At 41.2% G+C, this 21,754-nt stretch overlaps 1 protein-coding gene across 1 annotated transcript; it reads right to left on the reverse strand.

Moving 5' to 3' along the window:
* Nucleotides 1–1,326: 1,326 nt before the first annotated feature.
* On the reverse strand, nucleotides 1,327–21,711 carry LOC109910283 (ADP-ribosylation factor GTPase-activating protein 3). The gene is made up of 16 exons (XM_020509421.2): nucleotides 21,483–21,711; nucleotides 20,463–20,581; nucleotides 20,205–20,277; nucleotides 19,789–19,920; nucleotides 19,531–19,611; nucleotides 19,282–19,399; nucleotides 19,129–19,185; nucleotides 18,930–18,976; nucleotides 18,568–18,719; nucleotides 18,303–18,434; nucleotides 17,434–17,571; nucleotides 11,476–11,640; nucleotides 11,177–11,300; nucleotides 9,118–9,205; nucleotides 4,102–4,226; nucleotides 1,327–3,715 (listed from the first exon to the last, which is right to left on the reverse strand). The coding sequence occupies exons 1-16, from the start codon at nucleotides 21,549–21,551 to the stop codon at nucleotides 3,698–3,700; spliced, it is 1,638 nt and encodes a 545-aa protein (XP_020365010.2). The 5' UTR covers nucleotides 21,552–21,711; the 3' UTR covers nucleotides 1,327–3,697.
* Between the last annotated feature and the right edge of the window lie 43 nt (nucleotides 21,712–21,754).

The raw sequence follows: 21,754 nt of genomic DNA on the forward strand, positions 1-21,754 counted from the left end.
TAAAATGACCAATATCAATAATTGATTATCAATAGCATTTCTATATTTTCCGTACAATAATCCTGAATGGTGCAACAAAGACATAGTCTACCCTTATGCAAGGTAATGTGGGAATTTTACACATAGCTAAGGGCCATGCAGGGGCGTTCTTAATGATGTGGAGGCCCCAGGCAGACACCAGTCTGAGGTCCCCTCCCATGTCTATTTAACACAATCATGCTGAAAGAAGAGCTGTTCGGAGCTGGCTCAATATTGACCAAGACCAATATTTTTTTGTAATTGTATGGCCTTTTTAACATTCTAGTCGTCATTTTCAGAAAACGTTGCTGTTTTAACGCTTATTTACTGTAATTCTACACATTTTCCAATAGGATGGAGAGAACTATTTGCATTTTTTAAGTTAATTTCATGCAATTTTACACATTTTGCTATGGGGTTGAGGGAAAATGTTGCCGTTTTAAAACGAATTTCCTGCAATTCTACACATTTTGTTACGGGATGGAGAGACAACGTTGCAGTTTCAAAGCTAATTTCCTGCAATTCTAAACATTTTGCCATGACATGCTCATACGACATCTGGTAAGAGTGACCAACAAAATCAACGGGGGCACCCTGGTGGTCAGGGACCCTGAGCACGTGATCCGTGTGCTCGGTCAGAAATTCGGCCATGATTAGGTTAATTAAGATAGCTGGCTAGAATAATTTAGGCGTTTAGGCAGGCAGCCCAATTCTGATATTCCCCCCCCACACACTAATTGGTCTTTTGACCAATCACATCAGATCTTTTTCAGCTGAAGTAGTGTAAAGATCAGAATTGGGCTGCTTGTGTAAATCCAGACACGACTGACAAAACTGATGATGCACTGCCACATTTGAAATTGCACCTTGTGTATTCTACTATTCGAACTCATAACAGCAAGCTGGGACCCGACTGAGTAACTAAACTCTATATTTCTTGGGTGGGGGGGCTCCCTGGGTGGGGGGAAATGTATCAGAAAGGTATTGGAAAGTTCGGTAGAACATCAGGGAAGATAATCAGGAAATAATTGTGTGTAGAATAAAATATCTGCATTGTTTTCAATTGCGGATTTGTCACGGTACCTTCTAACGTGTCCCGCGCAGCTTGCGAGCGTTGTAGAGCGAAACAGAAGACAGGTACACGTTCCTGAGAGTCTTGGTTTTCAGGCACGGGGTATAATAATAGCTTATAGCCCCAACTGTTCAAAAGCTAGAGCCAAATTCGCAGGATAAAAAATGAAAACGCTCAGTTTGTCACTACCGCTAAATTGCGCACATCGGAGGTTTCTCAAGAGCAGAAAGGCAAGATAACAGAAATGATGTTTTATTAAACAGAATCATGACAAGTTTACAAGGCCCAGGCAACTGCCTGAGTTGCCTAATGGTAAGTCTGCCACTGAGGACATGCAAGTGCAGTATAATTTTTATTCTGAAGCAAAGTTTCTTATACACAGCAGCTAACAATGATACACACCTTGATTACACAAATTGAATGGATCTCTAAAGAGCCCATGTCTATAGATGTATTTGTTGGTAAACAGTCATTTGGAAACTAATGCAATGCTTCAGGTACTGTTCTATAGATGTACATTCAAGTAAAAAAAATGTTTACTTGCAGGTTCTAATACAAATACAAAAACTAGATCTTCCCATAATTGACATTTTTAGGGCATGTGCACATGTATCCTAATTCTTTGGATTATAGTAGAAAGAGAATGAACAAAAGCCCTGGTTGGTCACTGAATTACACACTATACAAAATCCAGATTCAAATGGGTAACGTTGCATCTTAAATATATTTCACTTCAGTGTTAAATCTCAACTCAAGAGTTCGAATTAGTAAGGATCAAAATGAGAAAAATATGCATTAAATGAGAGTTCGGTAGGTGATACTAGGGAGCAAGAAATACCTCTAGCAACATCCAGTTACAGACTTCTAGCCAATCCCCTCAAAATAACAAAACCACATTATGCATAAACTCCCAAAATATAACCCACATATACCCAGTGTGTGAAAATATACTCTAAACACCCTAAATATTATCTGCAAGGTACACAGTTCACAGAGGTCATTTACAATGAATATGCTCAGCAAAGGGTCAGAATTTACCCTTCACTAAACACATAGTACAACTGTTGTTGAAATGAGTCAGGCTCTAGGGAGGGCAGCCAATGGGTCCTTGATCACAGAGGGCCACGCCCCATTTCTTTTGCATGAGTTCCTTTCCTCATCTCTTTTCCTTCATAGCCACAGAAGAGTAAAATAATTGGATGGGTGTCCTGTGTTCCTCACAAACTAATGTGGTCACATAAAATAGAATCAGTTATTTGCCTGCGTTTAGACAGGCAGCCCAATTCTGATTATTTTTTTACACAGATCTTTTCACACCAGATCTTTTTAAAAAGCACACTTGATTGGTCAAAAGACCTATTAGTGAGAAGAAAAAGACCAGAATTGTGCTGCCTGTCTAAACTCAGCCTTTGAGAGTACTGGGACAGAACATTAAGATGCTATCAGTTCAGATGAATGAAGGGAGTAGTCAATAGTAATATGGAGAATATGTTTGGCTGCTGAGGCAGACCAGATCATGCTACACTGTACAGGACCGTATCCGACCAGTGTGTCTATACACACACACACACACACACACACACACACACACACACACACACACACACACACATATATATATATATTACACAAAGAAATCAATAAGTATTTGGTCCTTCAGTCAAGTGACAAATGAGTGACAGACATAAGTACACTTCCAAGACGAAGGGCACTTTCAAACCAATGCAAACAATGCTTCAAAAGCACAGCAAACACCTTTTTTCAGAGAGCAGTGTACAGGTGGATAGAAGTGAATGAAATGGAAGATCTACACTGTCCAACAGATGAGATGGGGACATTGTGTTGCAGCCCATCCTGACTAGAGGTCTGTCAACCAATGTAAAACAATGTTTCTCCCACCTCGAATGTTCTCCACTTCACCATACCTCCAAACACACATTCAGTGAATCGGCACACGCACAACGTGTCGCAGGCATTTTGGTTTGAAGGCACCCTAAAATTTAAGACATGTATCCTACATGGCAACATCTCTCTGCATTTGGCAGGTAATTAAAACAATGCCCATCAGATTAATTAACTAAATTATTTACATACCGCATGTAGAAAAATACATGTCTTCATTGCAAATAGCTACATAAAAACCAAGGTGACCAAGATGACATGATTCAATAACAATTGCACAGGGGAAAAGGAACCCAAAACCTAAGTCACCCTCAATTAGAACCATAATGGATGATAACATTTTATTTTGAATACCATTGATGTAAATATCAAAACTAAAGGCCTGGAGAGATTAAATAATAAGCTGCGTAAATAAGTGTTCTTCATACATCTACCTCATAGAGGATGTTGTTTCGACATAACTCCAATGTAGATAATTCATCCTTTATTCAAATAGCTGCTATATACACACACACACACACACACACAGCTACAGCCTATGTTCTGGCCTACACAATGTCACTAATTCGCTCTCTCCGTCCATATCTCTCCCTCTCCTGCACGGCTGAACTTGTCCATCGCACGTAAGGATGTTTACCGACTCCAATACCCAGGGGACCTAACAGGTTGTGTGTGTGTGTCATAACACAGGTACACACACTGGACTCACGCACTGTAGTGGTCCTGAAACAAATGAGATACACAACAACGTAAGAACCTACTGCTCACACCGTACCAGTTGTCTGAGTGTTGACGCTGCATAATTAGGTAACCTTAAAGTTGCCCTTATACACAATGTACTTTGGTAACTAGTATGTTGTATCTAGCATGCCTTTGACAAAATAGTCACGGATATTGTTGTTACTGTGCACTTACATAGTAAATAAATCAAGAAAATGGATTTCCAATTGGAATAATGATGATATAAAGAAGGTCAAGTTCTTATTGTGTTGAAATTGCCTTATGGCTTACAGTCCCCATAACACATTGACTTCAGTATGTGGCCCATGTGGGAGTCAATCTGCTGCTAGCACCAAGCTCCAACCAACAGGGCCATCTGAACCACAAACCTGAAGGGACGTGACTACTCCGCTGGCCATGACGGACAGCCTCCCGGCCGCAGAGCGGACCCCCAGCTTCAGCTGGGACATGTCTGGAGCACTGGGCAGCATGTTGGTCAGACGATATGAGCTGGCTACATGGGGACCGGAGAGAGAGAGATGGTTAGTAACATCAGTGGTGGTGACAGTTGCTTTATAATGATCCTTCTTCTGATGTTTAAATTGTGGAGGCGTACACATGCAGTGCTTGGATTAATAAAGCCTCACTGACTAGGAGTGCTGATCTAGGATCAGATCCCCTGTCTAATTCAATATGATCTTAAAGGCAAAACTGATCCTACTCAGATGTTTGTGAATATGGGCCCTGGTGTTCACTTGATTTAGTGATATAAAATGGTTAAATTGTATACTTGAAAGTGTGATATGCAGTGCACTCAAAGTATTCAGACACCTTGACATTTTCCACTTTGTTACGTTACAGCTTTATTCTAAAAATGATTTTTTTTAAATCAATCTACATGTTTTTCGAAACGTTTGCAAATGTATTAAAATAACAAATACCCGATTTAAATAACTATTCAGACTATGGAGACATGAAATTGAGCTCAGGTGCATCCTGTTGTTTTCAATGACCATCCTTGAGATGTCAATTCTATTGATTGGCCATGATTTGGAAAGGCACACCTGTCTACAGTCATGGCCAAAAATATTGTCACCCTTGCACTTTTTTGTAACTCAAGAAATTGAACAAAGTATTTGGTCAATTCTTTATTTCACTGTTAATATTATAGAATATTTGTTTTTGATTCAGAACTTAATATCCATTTAAATGTAAGAAATTACATTGACAAAATGATTGACACCCTAGACTTTATATTTGGTAGCACAGCCTTTGGTCAAAATAACTGCCTTCTCCTAACTGCTGTTTTCAGATCTCTCCACAAGTTAATGGGATTTAGATCTGGACTCATTGCCAATTAATCCACATAAAACAGTCAGAGTAGAGGACCTTGTGTATTTCAGGTAAAATAACTCAATGTTTATATCCCCAGGACAAATTAGATCTCAACAGCAAGCTAGCTAAATAGGACAAATTAGCTAGCAAGTGCAAGCTAACAACCCATAAATGTTCAATGTTTTTTGACCTGTCCCCAAATGAATATAATTGGTTCAGTTTGTTGGATATTTTAACCTGTGCGTCGTGACCACGTTTGGTGTGGGGGGGACAAAATACATTTATGCACGATGGCGTACAGTCGCAGCCGGTTTGGGGTCCGTGTGAAGTTGGAGTCATTAAAACTCGGTTTTTCAACCACTCCACAAATTTCTTGTTAAAAAACTACAGTTTTGTCAAGTTGGTTAGGATATCTACTTTGTGCATGACACAAGTAATTATTAAAAAAACATTTTACAGACAGATTATTTAACTTATAACCCATTGCATCTCAATTCCAGTGGGTCAGAAGTGTACATATACTAAGTTGACTGCCTTTAAACAGTTTGGAAAATTCCAGAAAATGATGTCATGGCTTTAGAAGCTTCTGATAGGCTAATTGACATAGTTTGAGTCAATTGGAGGTGTATCTGTGGATTATTTCAAGGCCTACCTTCAAACTCAGTTCCTCTTTGCTTGACATCATGGGAAAATCAAAAGAAATCAGCCAAGACCTCAGAAAAAAAATGGTAGACCTCTACAAGTCTGGTTCATCCTTGGGAGCAATTTCCAAACGCCTGAAGGTACCACGTTCATCTGTACAAACATGAGTACGCAAGTATTAACACCATGGGACCACGCAGCCGTCATATCGCTCAGGAAGGAGACACGTTCTGTCTCGTAGAGATGAACGTACTTTGGTGCGAAAAGTACAAATCAATCCCAGAACAGCAGCAAAGGACCTTGTGAAGATGCTGGAGGAAACAGGTACAAAAGTCCTAATATCGTCATAACCTGAAAGGCCGCTCAGCAAGGAAGCCACTACTCCAAAACCACCATAAAAAAAGCCAGACTATGGTTTAGAACTGCACATGGAGACAAAGATCGTACTTTTTGGATAAATGTCCTCTGGTCTGATGAAACAAAAATAGAACTGTTTGGCCATAATGACCGTTGTTATGTTTGGAGGAAAAAAGGGGATGCTTGCAAGCCGAAGAACACCATCCCAACCGTGAAGCACAGGGGTGGCAGCATCATGTTGTGGGGGGTGCTTCGCTGCAGGAGGGACTAGTGCACTTCACAAAATAGATGGCATCATGAAGATGGAAAATTGTGGATATATTGAAGCAACATCTCAAGACATCAGTCAGGAAGTTAAAGCTTAAAGCTTGGTCACAAATGGGTCTTCCAAATGGATTATGACCCCAAGCAAACATCTAAAGTTGTGGCAAAATGGCTTAAGGACAACAAAGTCAAGGTATTGGAGTGGCCATCACAAAGCCCTGACCTCAATCAAATAGAACATTTGTGGGCAGAACTGAAAAAGCGTGTGCGAGCAAGGAGGCCTACAAACCTGACTCAGTTACAAAATTCACCCAAATTATTGTGGGAAGCTTGTGGAAGTCTACCCTAAACGTTTGACCCAAGTTAAACAATTTAAAAGGCAATGCTACCAAATACTAATTGAGTGTATGTAAACTTCTGACCCATTGGAAACGTGATTAAAAAAATAAAAGCTGAAATAAATCACCACTATTATTCTGACATCTCACATTCTTAAAATAAAGTGGTGATCTTAACTGACCTAAGACAGGGAATGTTTACTCTGATTAAATGTCAGGAATGGTGAAAAACTGAGTTTAAATATATTTGGCTAAGGTGTACGTAAACTTCCGACTTCAACTGTATACATTACCGATCAAAAGTATGGGGTCACTTAAATTCCCTTGATTTTGAAAGAAAAGCTAATTATGTCCATTAAAATATCAAATTTATCAGAAATACAGTGTAGACATTGTTAATGTTGTAAATGACGATTGTAGCTGGATTCGGCAGATTTGTTACGGAATATCTACATAGGCGTACAGAGGCCCATTATCAGCAACCATCACTCCTGTGTTCCAACGGCACGTTGTGTTCGCAAATCCAAATTTATTATTTTAAAAAGGATAATTGATCATTAGAAAACCCTTTTGCAATTATGTTAGCACAGCTGAACACGGTTGTTCTGATTGAAGAAGCAATAAAACTGGCCTTCTTTAGACTAGTTGAGTATCTGGAGCATCAACATTTGTGGGTTCGATTACAGGCTCAAAATGGCCAGAAACAAAGACCTTTCTTCTGAAACTCGTCAGTCTATTCTTGTTCTGAGAAATGAAGGCTATTCCATGCGAGAAAATGCCAAGAAACTGAAGATACCATACAACACTGTGTACTACTCCCTTCACAGAATAGCGCAAACTGGCGCTAACCAGAATAGAAAGAGGAGTGGGAGGCACCGGTGCACAACTGAGCAAGAAGTACATTCGAGTGTCTAGTTTGAGAAACAGACACCTCACAAGTCATCAACTGGCAGCTTCATTAAATAGTACCCGCAAAAAACACTAGTCTCAATGTCAACAGTGAAGAGGTGACTCCGGGATGTTGGCCTTCTAGGCAGAGTTGCAAAGAAAAAGCCATATCTCAGACTGGCCAATAAAAAGGAAACATTAAGATGGGCACAAGAACACAGACACTGGACAGAGGAACTCTGCCTAGAAGGCCAGCATCCCGGAGTCGCCTCTTCCCTGTTGACCTTGAGACTGGTGTTTTGCGGGTACTATTTAATCAAGCTGCCAATTGAGGACTTGGTTTTTGCTCTGACATGCACTGTCAACTCTGGGAACTTACACACAGATATCTTTCTATATCCATACACACGTATGTAAGGTCCCACAGTTGACAGTGCATGTCAGAGCAAAAACCAAGTCATGAGGTCGAAGGAATTGCCCGTAAAGCTCCAAGACAGGATTGTGTTGAGGTACAGATCTGGGAAAGGGTACACAAACATTTCTGCAGCATTGAAGGTGTGAGAACACAGTGGCCTCCATCATTCTTAAAAATTGAATAATTTTAGAACCACCAAGACTCTTCCGATGTTCACTCTAACAGAGTTCCTCTGTGGAGATGGGAGAACCTTCCAGAAGGACAACCATCTCTGCAGCACTCCACCAATCAGGCCTTTATGGTAGAGTGGCCAGACTGAAGCCACCACTCAGTAAAAAAAGGTACATGACAGCCCGCTTGGAGTTTGACAACAGGCATCTACTCTCAGACAATGAGAAACAAGATTCTCTGGTCTGATGAAACCAATATTGAACTCTTTGGCCTGAATGCCAATCGTCACATCTGGAAGAAACCTGGCACCATCCCTACAGGGAAGCATGGTGGTTGCAGCATCGTGATGTTTTTTCAGTAGCAGGGCCTGGGAGACTAGTCAGGATGAGGCAAAGATGAATGGCGCAAAGTACAGATGAAAACCTGCTACAGAGTGCTCAGGACGTCAGACTGGGGTAAAGGTTCCCCTTCCAACAGCACAACGACCCTAAGCACACAGCAAAGACAACACAGGAGTGGCTTTGGGACAAGTCTCTGAACGTCCTTGAGTGGCCCAACCAGAGCCCAGACTTGAACCCAAACTAACATCTCTGGAGACACTTGAAAAAGCTGTGCAGTGACGCTCCTCGTCCAACCTGACAGAGCTTGAGAGGATCTGCAAAGAAGAATGGGAAAACTCCCCAAATACAGGTCTGCCAAGCTTGTAGTGTCATACCCAAAGGTGCTTCACCAAAGTACTGAATAAAGGGTCTGAATACTTATGTAAATGTGATGTCAATTTTTAGATTAATACAATTTACAAACATTCCTAAAAACCTGTTTTTGCTTTGTCATTATGGGGTATTGTGCGTAGATTGACAAGGGGAAAAAAACTATTGAATCCATTTTAGAATAAGGCTGTAACGTAACAAAATGTGGAAAAAGACAAGGGGTCTGAATACTTTCCCGAATGCACTGTATGAAATGGTTAAGTATACACTAGTTGGCTTCCCTACCCATCTGTTTCTTTGGGTCATCAAACAGGTCAGCTGAGCTGATGGAGTTGCTTCCAGAGAACCTCTCCAGGCGAGTCTTCGCCTCATACTGCATGGAAACAACCATATTAATACTTTATACTTCAAATGACATACTTGATACTAAACAATGAACATACTACACATAGGGGTATTACTGTAATAGGAATTTTCAGGTGGATAAAAAAAAGACAGCAGTTGTAGATAATTTAAAAAAGCAATGTTGCAACAGGGAAACACAGTCAGGACAAAAGCAGAGAAAATGTCTAACATTCTTCTCTGAGAAAGACATAAATTCCACAGCACCAAATTAACTGTATACACCAGCCTGAGAGGCTTGTAGGACATCACAGCCTAGCATAAAACTTTAACCAGAACAGTCAACACTGGCAGAGATTTGATACTGGCAGTCAATTAGATCAAAAAGGTAGGAACATCAGTACAACATAATTATAGACCCAAATAATTTGTCATTACGAATCCATTTTTTCATATATTCACTACTGGTCAATAGTTTTAGAACACCTACTCATTCAAGTTTTTTTTTTGATTCTAGTAATTTTCTAGATTGTAGAATAATAGCAAAGACACAAAAACTAAGAAATAACACATACGGAATCATGTAGTAACCAAAAAAGTGTTAAATCAAAAGATAATTTAGATTTGAGATTCTTCAAAGTCGCCACCCTTTGCCTTGATGACTGCTTTACACACGCTTGGCATTCTCTCAACCAGTTTCACCTGGAATGCTTTTCCAACAGTCTTGAAGGAGTTCCCACATATGCTGAGCACTTGTTGGCTGCATTTCCTTCACTCTGCGGTCCAACTCATCCCAAACCATCTTAGTTGGGTTGAGGTTGGGTGATTGTGGAGGCCAAGTAATCTGATGCAGCACTCCATCACTCTCCTTCTTGGTTAAATAGGCTTACACAGCCTGGAGGTGTGCTGAGTCATTGTCCTTAGAAAAACAAATGACAGTCCCACCAAGCGCAAACCAGATGGGATGGCGTATCGCTGCAGAATGCTGTGGTAGCCATGCTGATTAAGTGTACCTTGAATACTAAATAAAATCACAGACCGTGTCACCAGCAAAGCACCCCCACTCTTCACGGTGGGAACCACACATGCGGAGATCATCCGTTCACCTACTTTGCGTCACAAAGACACTGCGGTTGGAACAAAACATCGCAAATTTGGACTCAGACTAAAATGACAGAATGCCACTTGTCTATTGTCCATTGCTCGTGTTTCTTGGCCCAAGCAAGTCTTATTATTATTGGTGTCCTTTAGTAGTGGTTTCTTTGCAGCAATTTGACCATGAAGGCCTGAACAGTTGACTTTGAGATGTGTGTTACTTGAACTCTGTGAAGTATTTATTTGGGCTGCAATATGAGGCTGTTAACTCTTATAAACGTATCCTCTGCAGCAGAGTTAACTGGGTATTCCTTTCCTATGGTGGTCCTCATGAGAGCCAGTTTCATCATAACGCTTGATGGTTTTTGAGACTGCACTTGAAGAAACTTTCAAAGTTCTTTCAATTTTCCACATTGACTGACCTTAATTTCTTAATGTAATGTACTGTAGTTTCTCTTCACTCATTTGAGCTGTTCTTCTAATAATATGGACCAAATAGGGCTATCTTCTGTATACCACCCCTACTTTGTCACAACCCAACTGATTGGCTCAAACGCATTAAGGAAAGAGATTCCACAAATTACATTTTAACAAGGCACACCTGTTAATTTAAATGCATTCCAGGTAACTAACTACCTCATGAAGCTGGTTGAGAGAATGCCAAGCATGTGCGAAGCTGTCATCAAGGCAAAGGGTGGTTACCTTGAAGAACCTCAAATATAAAAATGTTTTTTTTAAACACTTGTGGTTACTACATGATTCCATATGTGTTATTTCATAGTTTTGATGTCTTCACTATTATTCTACAAAGTAGAAAATTGTAAAAATAAAGAAAAACCCTGAAATGAGTAGATATGTCAACTTTTGACTGGTACTGTATGTGTGTGTCCTGTGACAGTGTGCCTACCTCAGAGTCATCCTGCTTGCCAAAGTACATGTCAGAGGAGATGGCCTTGACGTCCCCAAACTTCTTGCGGGCGTCGCCTGAGTCTGAGACAGGGACTGGGTCTGCTTTCCGCCGGGCTGCGGTCCTGTGTGTGAGAGAGGGAGGGTGCATTCAGGGACAACTGCAGTGAGAAACTTAAAATAGAGAAGAAATGTAAAAAAGAAAGTGGCTCAGGGGACTTATACAGCCAAAATAAAATGTTACTTTTTCACATGCATCTCTGTATTTTCATCCCTGGAAATCAAATAGTCATATAGTACCTGTCGTCCTGTGAGGAACTCTTGGTGCTCAGGTAGAAGTCTGGCTCTGGCTTCCTGCTCTCTTTCCTCCAGCCAGACTCCCCCGTCTCGCTCCAATTGGAGAAGAACTTGTCAGAGGATTCTGTCGGGTCATCAAACTTGGTCATTGAACTGGTCATCGACATCCTGATGGGTTTCATATGGAAAAGAGAGCTCAATTGTTGTTTTTATTACAATATATATTGGCATTTCTTTTTACAATTTAACAATCAAAATGTAACAATTAATCCCGTTATTCCTTCCAGCTACACAAAACACCATGCTACATGGGGGCACATCGTGCAAAACCCTTCCCTCCCCAACCCAGAAACGCACCCCTCCCTACCCCGGTATTAGCTTCACTGATTATCAACAAGAAAAAAGAAACAGAATGACCTTCACATTGCATGCTAGAAAATAAATTATCCAACACAAAAACAATAAATTAATGAAGAAAGTAGTAATGAGGCAGCTACGGTGACGTCTCTAGAAACTTCTGAAAGTCCCCCAGACATCAGGAAATTCAAAGGATTTATTACATAAATGTTATGTTATTTTTTCTGATGGAATATAGGAAGATGTGGCTGAAAGAACTATCCGCTTGCTTGGTGGAGTGTCACCCTTCTATATAATAGCTGTGCATTTATTGGCTGCAATTGACTGACAATTTAATGAATCTGGTTTTGCTACAAATATTAACTGGTAGAAGAGAATCATCTCCCAAAAAGTATAAGGGAAGGATCTAGTGGTACCGTCATATTAGTGACCTGTGATAAGATCTGAATGTCTTTCCAATAATTTCTTAGTTCAGGGCAGAACAAAAACATATGCAAAAGTGCAACATTTGGAATACTTGGAATTGATCTTCTACAGTCTCTCTGGTGTAAAGTAGACCCTACGTAAAATATTGAATTGCATCAACATGTGCCTTGTGTTAAATGAAAGATGCTGAGCATCTAAAAAGAGCTTTCCCCATTTCTCATCCTCAATGAGACCAAGGTCATCATGCCACTTCATGCAAGCTTTGAGGTTTATCGTTCCCCAACAGAGCTTGAAGACCAGAGTACATGTAGTAAATTAAACCTTTGACCCCTTTCCTCCCCAGCCACAGTTTATCAGTTATAAGTTTACTCATGGGCTGAATCCTACCTCCCTGCTGAGTGGCAATGTAATGCCTAACCTGTAGGTACTTGAAGAAATGCATGAGGTAACTGAAAATGAGATGCCAGTTGTTGAAAGGAGAGTAGTTCACCTTCTCTATAGAGATCACCAAATGTTTTCATTCCTTTGTTGAACCAAGAAAATGTAATACCATCTCTCAGGGCTTTGGGTAAGATGGGGTTATTATAGAAAGGTGTTTGTTCATATATAGATCTAAGCTCTTCTGTTTGTTTTCAGACTTCAATCCATATATTTAAAGTGTTTTTAATGAAAGGGGTATTTATGAGACCTAGCAAAGCTTTAGGTGGGCTAATATAAGGTATAGATGCCAATGTAGCAGGGGTCAGACACTTCTCTGTCCCCAAGAGGGTGAACTTGTATCTTGCCATACCCACACAGCCTTTAACTGACATGCCCAGTAATACAACTGGAAATCAGGTAGAGTTAGTCCTTCTGAGTATGGTTTGCATAAAGTTGTGAGTTTAACTCTGGGGAGGGTTTCCCTTTCCACAGAAATGAAGAAACCTTCATATCAAGTTGTTTGAAAAAAGCTTTGGGAATAGGAAAGGGCAAAGTTTGAAAAAGGTACAAGAATTGTGGTAATATATTCATGTTTACACAATTGACCTGCCCAATAAGAGAAATTAGTAAATTCCACCATCTATCCAATTCTTCCCCAACCTTTTTGAGAAGTGGAGTATAGTTCAGTTGATATGTCTTAATAATTTCAGAAGGAATTTGCAATCCAAGATGTCATTTTCTGTGGTTTCATAGAAAACGGCTGGTCTAAGATTGGGTTCTGCATAACTGCCCTGTTAATAACTGCCCTCCTGAAAAGGTCCGATATTCTTTCAGGATGTCAACTAATGCTCTGAGTAGAATTTCTGGTTTAGTGGGGTAAAGCAAAATGTCATCGGCATATAGCGAGACCAGATGTTCAGGCCCACCTATACGAACACACATGGATGGATGGATGAGATCTAAAATCTTCTGCCAGTGGCTATATAGCCAAAGACAAAAAGGAGAGGACTAGGGGGAAAACCCTGTCTTATGCCACATGAACTGTGAGGAAATGTTTCCATTAGTCAGGATCTGAGCTGCCGGACATTTGTACAGTAATCTAATCAGACCTACATACTTAGGTCCAATATTCATCCTCTGTAAAACTTCAAACAGGTAGTTCCATTCTAAGTAGTCAAAAAGCTTTTTCTGCATCTAATGATGCCGCCACTACAGATTCTTGGCCATTCTCTACATAATGTATAATACTAAATAATCTTCTGATATCAGGAGAAGAGCGGTTTCTTACAAAGCCTGTTTGGTCCATATCAACCAAGTCCGGAAGTACCTTATCCAGTCTAAGAGCTTTGAGTTTCGCAAGAATCTTATATGAAGTGTTCAATAGAGATATTGGTCTATACGACCCACAAAGCAGAGGATCTTTCCCAGGTTAACAAAACTGTGACCAGGGCCTGTTCAAGTGTGCCTGGGAGTGTTTGTCTCTATGGCATAGTTAAACATACTGCAAAGAGGCTCAAATAGTTTGGGTAAAAAGGATCGATAGAATTCAACTGGGAATCTGTCTAACCCTGGTGATTTCCCCCAGCAGTGTTGTAAATGGATTCCCTAATTTACTCTGATGTAATCTCTTTCTCCAAGTGCTCTTTATCCTCGTCAGTTAAAGTTTGTACATTGAGTTTGTTCAAAAACTCATGCATTGTGGCAGGGGCATCCCCTTCAGACTTGTAGAATGTTTCATAAAACTCATTAAAATACTAGATTCATTTCCTCAGGACTGTGAACAACTGTTATTGGGTAGCTTAATAGAGCTAATAACTCTACTTGCATCCTCTCGTCTTATCTGCCAAGCAAGCAACTTTCCTGCTTTATCTCCATGTTCGTAGTAGTTTTGTCCTAAGAGATTTCCCGCATTATGGGTAGTCAGGGGTGTTATATTCCAATTGCTTTGAGTCTAGTTTTTGTAGAGTTGAGTTGTCAAATGTTACACTATTTCATTCTCCAATGAATTTACTTGAGCCTTATACATCTAACGAGCACCTGAACTAAAGGATATGATTTGCCACCTCAGATATGCAAGGAGAGCTTCCCATAAAATGAGGAGGGAGGCAGTTGTTATTGGTGCTAAAAAAATATGTCTATTTGAGTGTTCAGAAATGTTACAAATGTGGGATTATTTAGTAAGTATGTGCCAAACCTCCATCTTCTTGAGGGTGGCTGTGCTCTACTGACAGGTACTGAAGCCAGCAGGGCAGAATTATCTGATATACATCTTTGTACAGTGGGGCAAAAAAGTATTTAGTCAGCCACCAATTGTGCAAGTTCTCCCACTTAAAAAGATGAGGCCTGTAATTTTCATCATAGGTACACTTCAACTATGACAGACAAAATGAGGGAAAACAATCCAGAAAATCACATTGTAGGATTTTTAATGAATTTATTTGCAAATTATGGTGGAAAATAGGTAGGTACACTACCCCTAATGTTAAGTGACTGGGCATTTAGTACCCCTAATGTTAAGGGTCATAAATGTATAGTTATTAGGTGCCGACATCTTTAAAGAAAATAAATAGGGAAAAGGAAAGAAACAAAATTGCGTTGTGTATATACATAACGTGCACAAAATGAAATGAAAGTATAAAGTAGTAAACATCTCGTGAGCTAATACCCTGACCCTACCACAAACCCACCCATCCCCCTCCCCAACTGAGGGAGTTAAAGAACCCATATCCTTAGACGCTAGTCTTTAAGCTAGATGTACCTGCTATGCATAGCATTGCTCGAATTAGGTTAATTCTAAATAATATGTATATGGAATTAGAAGTACATTGACTGTTCCTTGTAGCATGAAAATATTGTTAGTCAAGTAACAAAACACAATTTGATTACAACAATAATGACCGGACTATTTAGCCTTTTTAACTTGATGTCAACAAAAATAAATACAAATAAAACTCTGGTGCGTTCAGTCACCAACAGAGCCTACCTGCACACCCAAATGTCAACCAATCGGCACTCGCCAAAGCGCCCTGAAACCTGTGCCGCGCGGGACAAAAGCGATGACCACAAACTCACCCAGCAGGTCAGGAAAAAAGAAATCAAGCTATGACGTATAAATGAAAACCTTTACTAGACGATAACTATCATCTCTCAAATATAAAATAGGGACTAGTAGTTAAACAATCACCATCCTCCTGAGTTCACCCTCACACACCAACCCCCCCCCCCCCTCCCAAAAAAGTTTTGGGGGGTGAGGGTGAATGTCCGGCTAAATATTACGGTCATTATTGTTGTAATCAAAGTGTGTGTGACACAGACACACACACACACACACACACACACACACACACGAAGCTATCAGCCAGCCAGTGAGAAGCTTATCCCTGTCTTGGTATCACTAAAGCCAGCATACATCTCTAACAAACAAGCCAGCAACTGTAATAGTAGCGCAAATCCCCTGAAGTAATAGAAAACATAGTTAGGCTTGAAACCCAGTCAAAAGCCACAACTATTTGGCATATAGTGTGGATGTATAGTAGCTATAGCTACACCCTTGTAGAATTAGCGAGCTGGCTAAATAGCACAGCCAACATTAGCTATGATCCAAATTTACCTCGGGGTGTAGTAGACGTGAACAAGTCAGAAAGTTCTTTCCTCATGTATGTTTCAGCCATCTTCACTGAGTCAAATGTGAGCTCACCATTCTTGGTTTCGATCCACAAAGTTGCGGGGTAGCGCAGGCCGTATGCCAAGCCAGCCTGACGCAGAAGTCTCTTCAGTGGGGAGAAAGCCATCCTCCTCTTGTGTAGTGTGGGAGAAAGATCCGGAAAGATCATGATTCTGGCATCTCCGTACTTGAGCTCTACCTTTGCTCTGGCAGCAGAGAGGATGCGAACAGTGTCCTGGTACCGTAGAAATTTAATGACAAATGCCCTGGCATGCAACCTGGCCAGGCAGCCACCTCCGTAGGGTGCGACGGGCCCTACAGGGAACCATTCCTGTAGATAGGAGATCGCGTCTCTTCAAGGCCTCCGGGAAACCTTGTAATCTAAAATTCAAGCACTTTTGGAAATTTTCGTAATAAATCAGATTCCTCCTCGAGTTTAGAGATGGAGTCTTCCAACTTCTTGTATTTTTGGTTCACTTCCTCACAGACGTCCAGGATGGGAGCCTGGTGGTCAGCATGGTCTTTTTCTAACTCTTTTCCACTCATCCCTTTGTGACTTTCTGGTCTTCGTGGAGTTTATCGACCAGCACATCAATTTTGTTGAGGCGTTCAGAAAGTGTCTCTTGGATTTTTGTTATACCCTTGTCCATCTCCATTCTGAACCATGCTGGTGCTTCTTCCGAGCTAGCATCCGCTGATGCCGAACAAGGGCTGTCAGAGAGGGGCAATTTTCCATGCCTCGTTTGAGGCTTTGACATATTGGGCATATTTTGCTTCGGCGATAGATTATTTTTACTTCCAACTCACTATTAACAAAGAGGTAAACCGTGTCAAAATGCCTTAAAATTGTTTGAAAGTTCGAAGACACTATGCTGACGCATATTGTTAAAGCTTTGCCATTGCCGGAAGTCAGAGAGCTCAATTTTAATGGATTTCTTTCCCAGATCTTTTTGTGATGTAATGGGAGTTGGAAAGACAAGACAACACTAAGAGATCTGAGACCAGCCTAGCCATGTCAGTGATTACTTCCAAGAAGGAATGACCCGTTGCTAAAGTATTGGAACGTTGCCGGAGTGTGTAGGTAGTGTGGTGACCTGGATGTAAAGGAGCCTTCGTCAGTCTCCTCTTCCTCCTTCTCTGTGTACCTCCGGCTCTTAGTGGGCTGCTTGGACCCCACTGGGCTCTCCTGCTGGATAGTGTGCATGTCTGACAGCACAGAGTGAGACACTCCACTAGAGGGAGATAGAGAGGAGGGAGAGAATGGAGTTATATAATCAAAGTGTTTGTTACCACAATATCTCCAAATGGTTACATGTTTCAGTCCCAACAATAATATAATTATTTTAGATCAGGGTTTCCCAAACTTGGGGTCATGACCAAATCACCCGATTTGAGCATCGGGTCACGAGAGGACATTTTAACTTACATCAGTACCGTTTAAGCTACAAAATACTATGACCCCATCACTGAAAGATAACTCTCAGGAACACGTACGGTTTCCCTTTACTAGCCGTTAGAACCGATTGGACAAGACCAGACACTAAATCAGACTGGGAGAAAAAGAACAATCAATTATGTTCTTTTTTACACAGAAGACCATACAACATTATTGCCTGATGATCTTCTGAACATCCCGATACATTTCTGATGCATTTCAATCACTTCAAACTATAGTCGTCAGATTGAAATACTGTCAAAATACTGTCTGACATTTCTAATAGACTGTCATAACCCAAATTAAATAAGTAAACATTGGCAGTTGATTACATACATTTTTTACATGGTGGGGGTCACCAAAATGTTTTAATATCAAAATGGGATCGCACAGCAAAAAGTTAGCGAATCCCTGTTTTAGAAGATGTGACTTATCCCCTGCAATGTAAAGTAACCCTTTAAAACTATTCTACATAACACACTTTTTACAGATGTTCTAAGAAATAAACGAATCCTTTTATCCCCACACCTCCTGCTGCCAAAGCCCATGCCCAGTCTCTCAGCCTGCTCCTTCTTCTTCTCCCCCATCCCCTTCATCTTCTCTGTATTACTCCTCTGCTGCGCTTCCAGATCCTTATAGGCCAGTCTCATGGAGGCACCACTAGAGGGAGGAAGAGAGAAAGAGGTGGAGAGAGAAAAATGGATAAGCAGAGTGAAGATTAGAGAATAATAGATCATGTGGATGAGAGAGAGCGAGGCCAATTAAAGCCCATTTAAATTGGAGAGAGACTCACATGGATTCCTCTGCTGGTTGGGGGCTGTTCTTGGTGGTGGGTGCTGTATCTCTCTCATTGAGTTTATCTACCGCCTGTGCTTTCTTCTCCAGGTCACAGAAACTCTGTTTGCTCACCTTCTTACCCCCAAGACCACCTTTCTTAGCGCCCAACTGAGACAAAACACAGGACACAGACGTGAATACGCGTCTACTAATCTACTGACCCACAAGATCCATGAGGAATGTACACAGTCCCTTCACACTAAATCCCCCACCCACACATACAACCATCACCAAATTCACTCTTATTCATAAGCACAACACACACAGGAGTGTGGGGAAAAACATTACCTCCTTAATCCACTACCATAGAGTACATACTGTTTTCTTGGCCCCAGCTGGTTTCTTCTTGAGAAGAGAGGAGGACTCTAAGGGAGAAGTGACAGTAGGCATTAGAATACAGTTGATAGAAGCTGCTAAGAGCTACTGTTCCAGGCTCAGATATTTCATGTACTCCTAATGCTTAAGGTTCAAGTTGAGTATCTTTAGTCTCTAGGGCATAATTTCTTGGTCCTCTTACCTAAGGCTTCTTTAGGAGACACACTTAGCACGTCAACACTGGGACCCTCTGTATTACCTGAAGACAGAAAGAGTTGAGGGCATAGACGACATGGACAAACAGATGCAAGTGTATGTGTGTTTCTGAAGTGTAAATATTGAAGTAGAGGTGTACCGTTTTTGTCCCTCTCGGTTTCTTTTGTAGAGGGTTCCTCTACTGGGGTGGGGCTTAGATTCATCTGGGCGGAGCTTGTTATATTAGGCTGGGCGGAGCTACGATCATCAGGGAATGCCTGCCAAAATATGCAAGGTATGTAAACAACATGACCATGTAAACAACATGCACACATCCATACTCTTCTACAATTTCAAACAAATAAGTACTAAGAGTCACACACACACTCAGGGGTGAGCACACACACACCTGCGCGTGCATACTGAAGAAATCCTCCTCCTTATTGACAGGAGATGTTGGAGAGAGGGGGGCCTGGCTGTCCAGCCACAACTGCAGGGAAACAAAACAGAGGATTCCTTGGCATCTATAAGGACCTAAGTATACACTCCTTTAAACCAGCCATGTTGATGCGACATGATTATGTTGTTAAAGACAGTATAACTAGCAACCAATGTTGACTAAATCCATTTTTGCCCAGTGGAATGTCTGGATGGATGTGTGTGGCACCTCAGTGCCGAAGCGCCTTGTGGCCTGCGTGGCCGAGGTCTTGATCTTCTCGCGGTAGAGCACAGCGGCCCGGCTGTTGTACTTGGTGTTTGCGGCGTTGGACGTGCAGCCTTGCTGGGCAAAGAAGGCATTCTGAGAGACACAGGGGGAAAACAATGGTTTGAATTACACATCGACTCTGTAATACAAAAAAGGTATTGTTAATAGTTATCAGAATATTGCATACACAATACAGGTATTATACAGGGCCCTATTGTGACATCATGACAACATACAGTACCCTATACATTCTAGAAATAATGCCCACTCATGCAGTCAGAAACATAACTACTAGTACCACCCTCTCAGCGCTTAACACAGCAGGTTGGGACGTGGCTGCCCACCAGTCAGTGCCCACCATGGATGGCTTTACTCACCGCGCTGGCATTGCCGCCCACCTGCATGCATCGTAGCTGGTACCAGGACCAGTTAGAGTCCAGCTCAGTAGACCTGAAACAAACAATACACAGTTCTGATTCTGAACACTGCATCGGGTCATAACGTGTCAAACTGTGTGTTGTGTGAAGCCAATGGTCCTGTCCATAAACAATCCCTAGCCCCTACCCACTACTGTAAATCTGAAAGAACAGGATGGCGTAGGCAACAAATTTGTTTTTTCATTCATTGTTCCTTACCTGATGAATGACAGGTGCACTCCTAATGACCTGTGTGTTCCTGAGCAGTCTATACAGAGAAACACTCCATAGGTGATACTGGCCCAACTAGGATTCTTAGCCGAACAGTCAAAGCACGCCTGTAATAGGAAAGAAGTTCAGCAGCTTTGGAAAACATGAGACTTGAATACAGACAAGGTGTTCACTGTTTCCTTCATGCAGTGATACGTCTATGGGGACACTGATAAGCAAGTTAATATGAGCGCATGCCAAATAGATAGCAAAACACTAACAAATAATGAAGCAACCCAGTTGCGTGGAGGTCTGAAGTACAGAATATTGACCTCATACTGTATATTCTATTTATATGTTCCTATTTCTTTCTAGTATAAACTTTATTTTATTGCCTCTACTTGTCCACACATTAAGAGAACGCCGAAATGTACCACAATTAGATCTAAACCAGCTAGTTACAAATGTTGCAATATAGTGGAAACAATGTTTCCAAAACAGCTTTTCGATGCTTGCGGTTGCAACATTGTCGCGTGTAATGTAACCAGGCCTAAACAGCAGACGGAAACAGCTGGAATCGACAGTTTATGAGCCAAAAAGGTATTGTTTATGTCTGTGTAACGTCTTTCATATTTGTGGTGTCCATGAGTCAACATCTACCAGACATCTATAATTTACAATAAACACACTGACGCTAAAGAAGTGGACTGTCCAACCAGTTTCTTAAAGTACCATCTTTGACCAAACTGTCATCATGCCACATGACAGCTGGCTCGAACGTGACTGTCCAGGATGTTCTATCTTCCATTTAAACTGTTCATGCTAATTCTTTCTTCAACACTGCAAAAACATATTTTGACAGGAGGATGTGCAATGAGCATACGTGGTTCAAAGCTTTTCCATGTGCGTTTGTTACGACGCATCTACCCCTGCACAGCAAAACAGTGCGACGTGTCATTTTTTTCCCCTCCGAAGCTAGCTAACATTAGCTACTTCCTCGTTAAAGACATAAAGCTTATCAACTCTCACCTTATTCGTAGAAAGGGAACGTAGTCGTTTGAAAATGGCAGCAATATCTTGCTTACTGGGCTCTGACATCTTTCCACCTGTTGTTAATTTTACCTGATAGGTAAAGCGCAGCGTTGAGCAAATTTGTTTCCCTGTGAATCAAAAATACTTCCGTGCTGGTCTTGGGTAAAGGCACCCGTCAGAACGATAACATTTTGTGCCTGTACTCTGATTGGTCAGCAGTAACACATGGGCGTAATTGTAACATGGAGGTCTGGGTAATGAAGTTACAT

The sequence above is a fragment of the Oncorhynchus kisutch genome, linkage group LG19 (genome assembly GCF_002021735.2).
Source record: "Oncorhynchus kisutch isolate 150728-3 linkage group LG19, Okis_V2, whole genome shotgun sequence".
Classification (NCBI taxonomy): domain Eukaryota; kingdom Metazoa; phylum Chordata; class Actinopteri; order Salmoniformes; family Salmonidae; genus Oncorhynchus; species Oncorhynchus kisutch.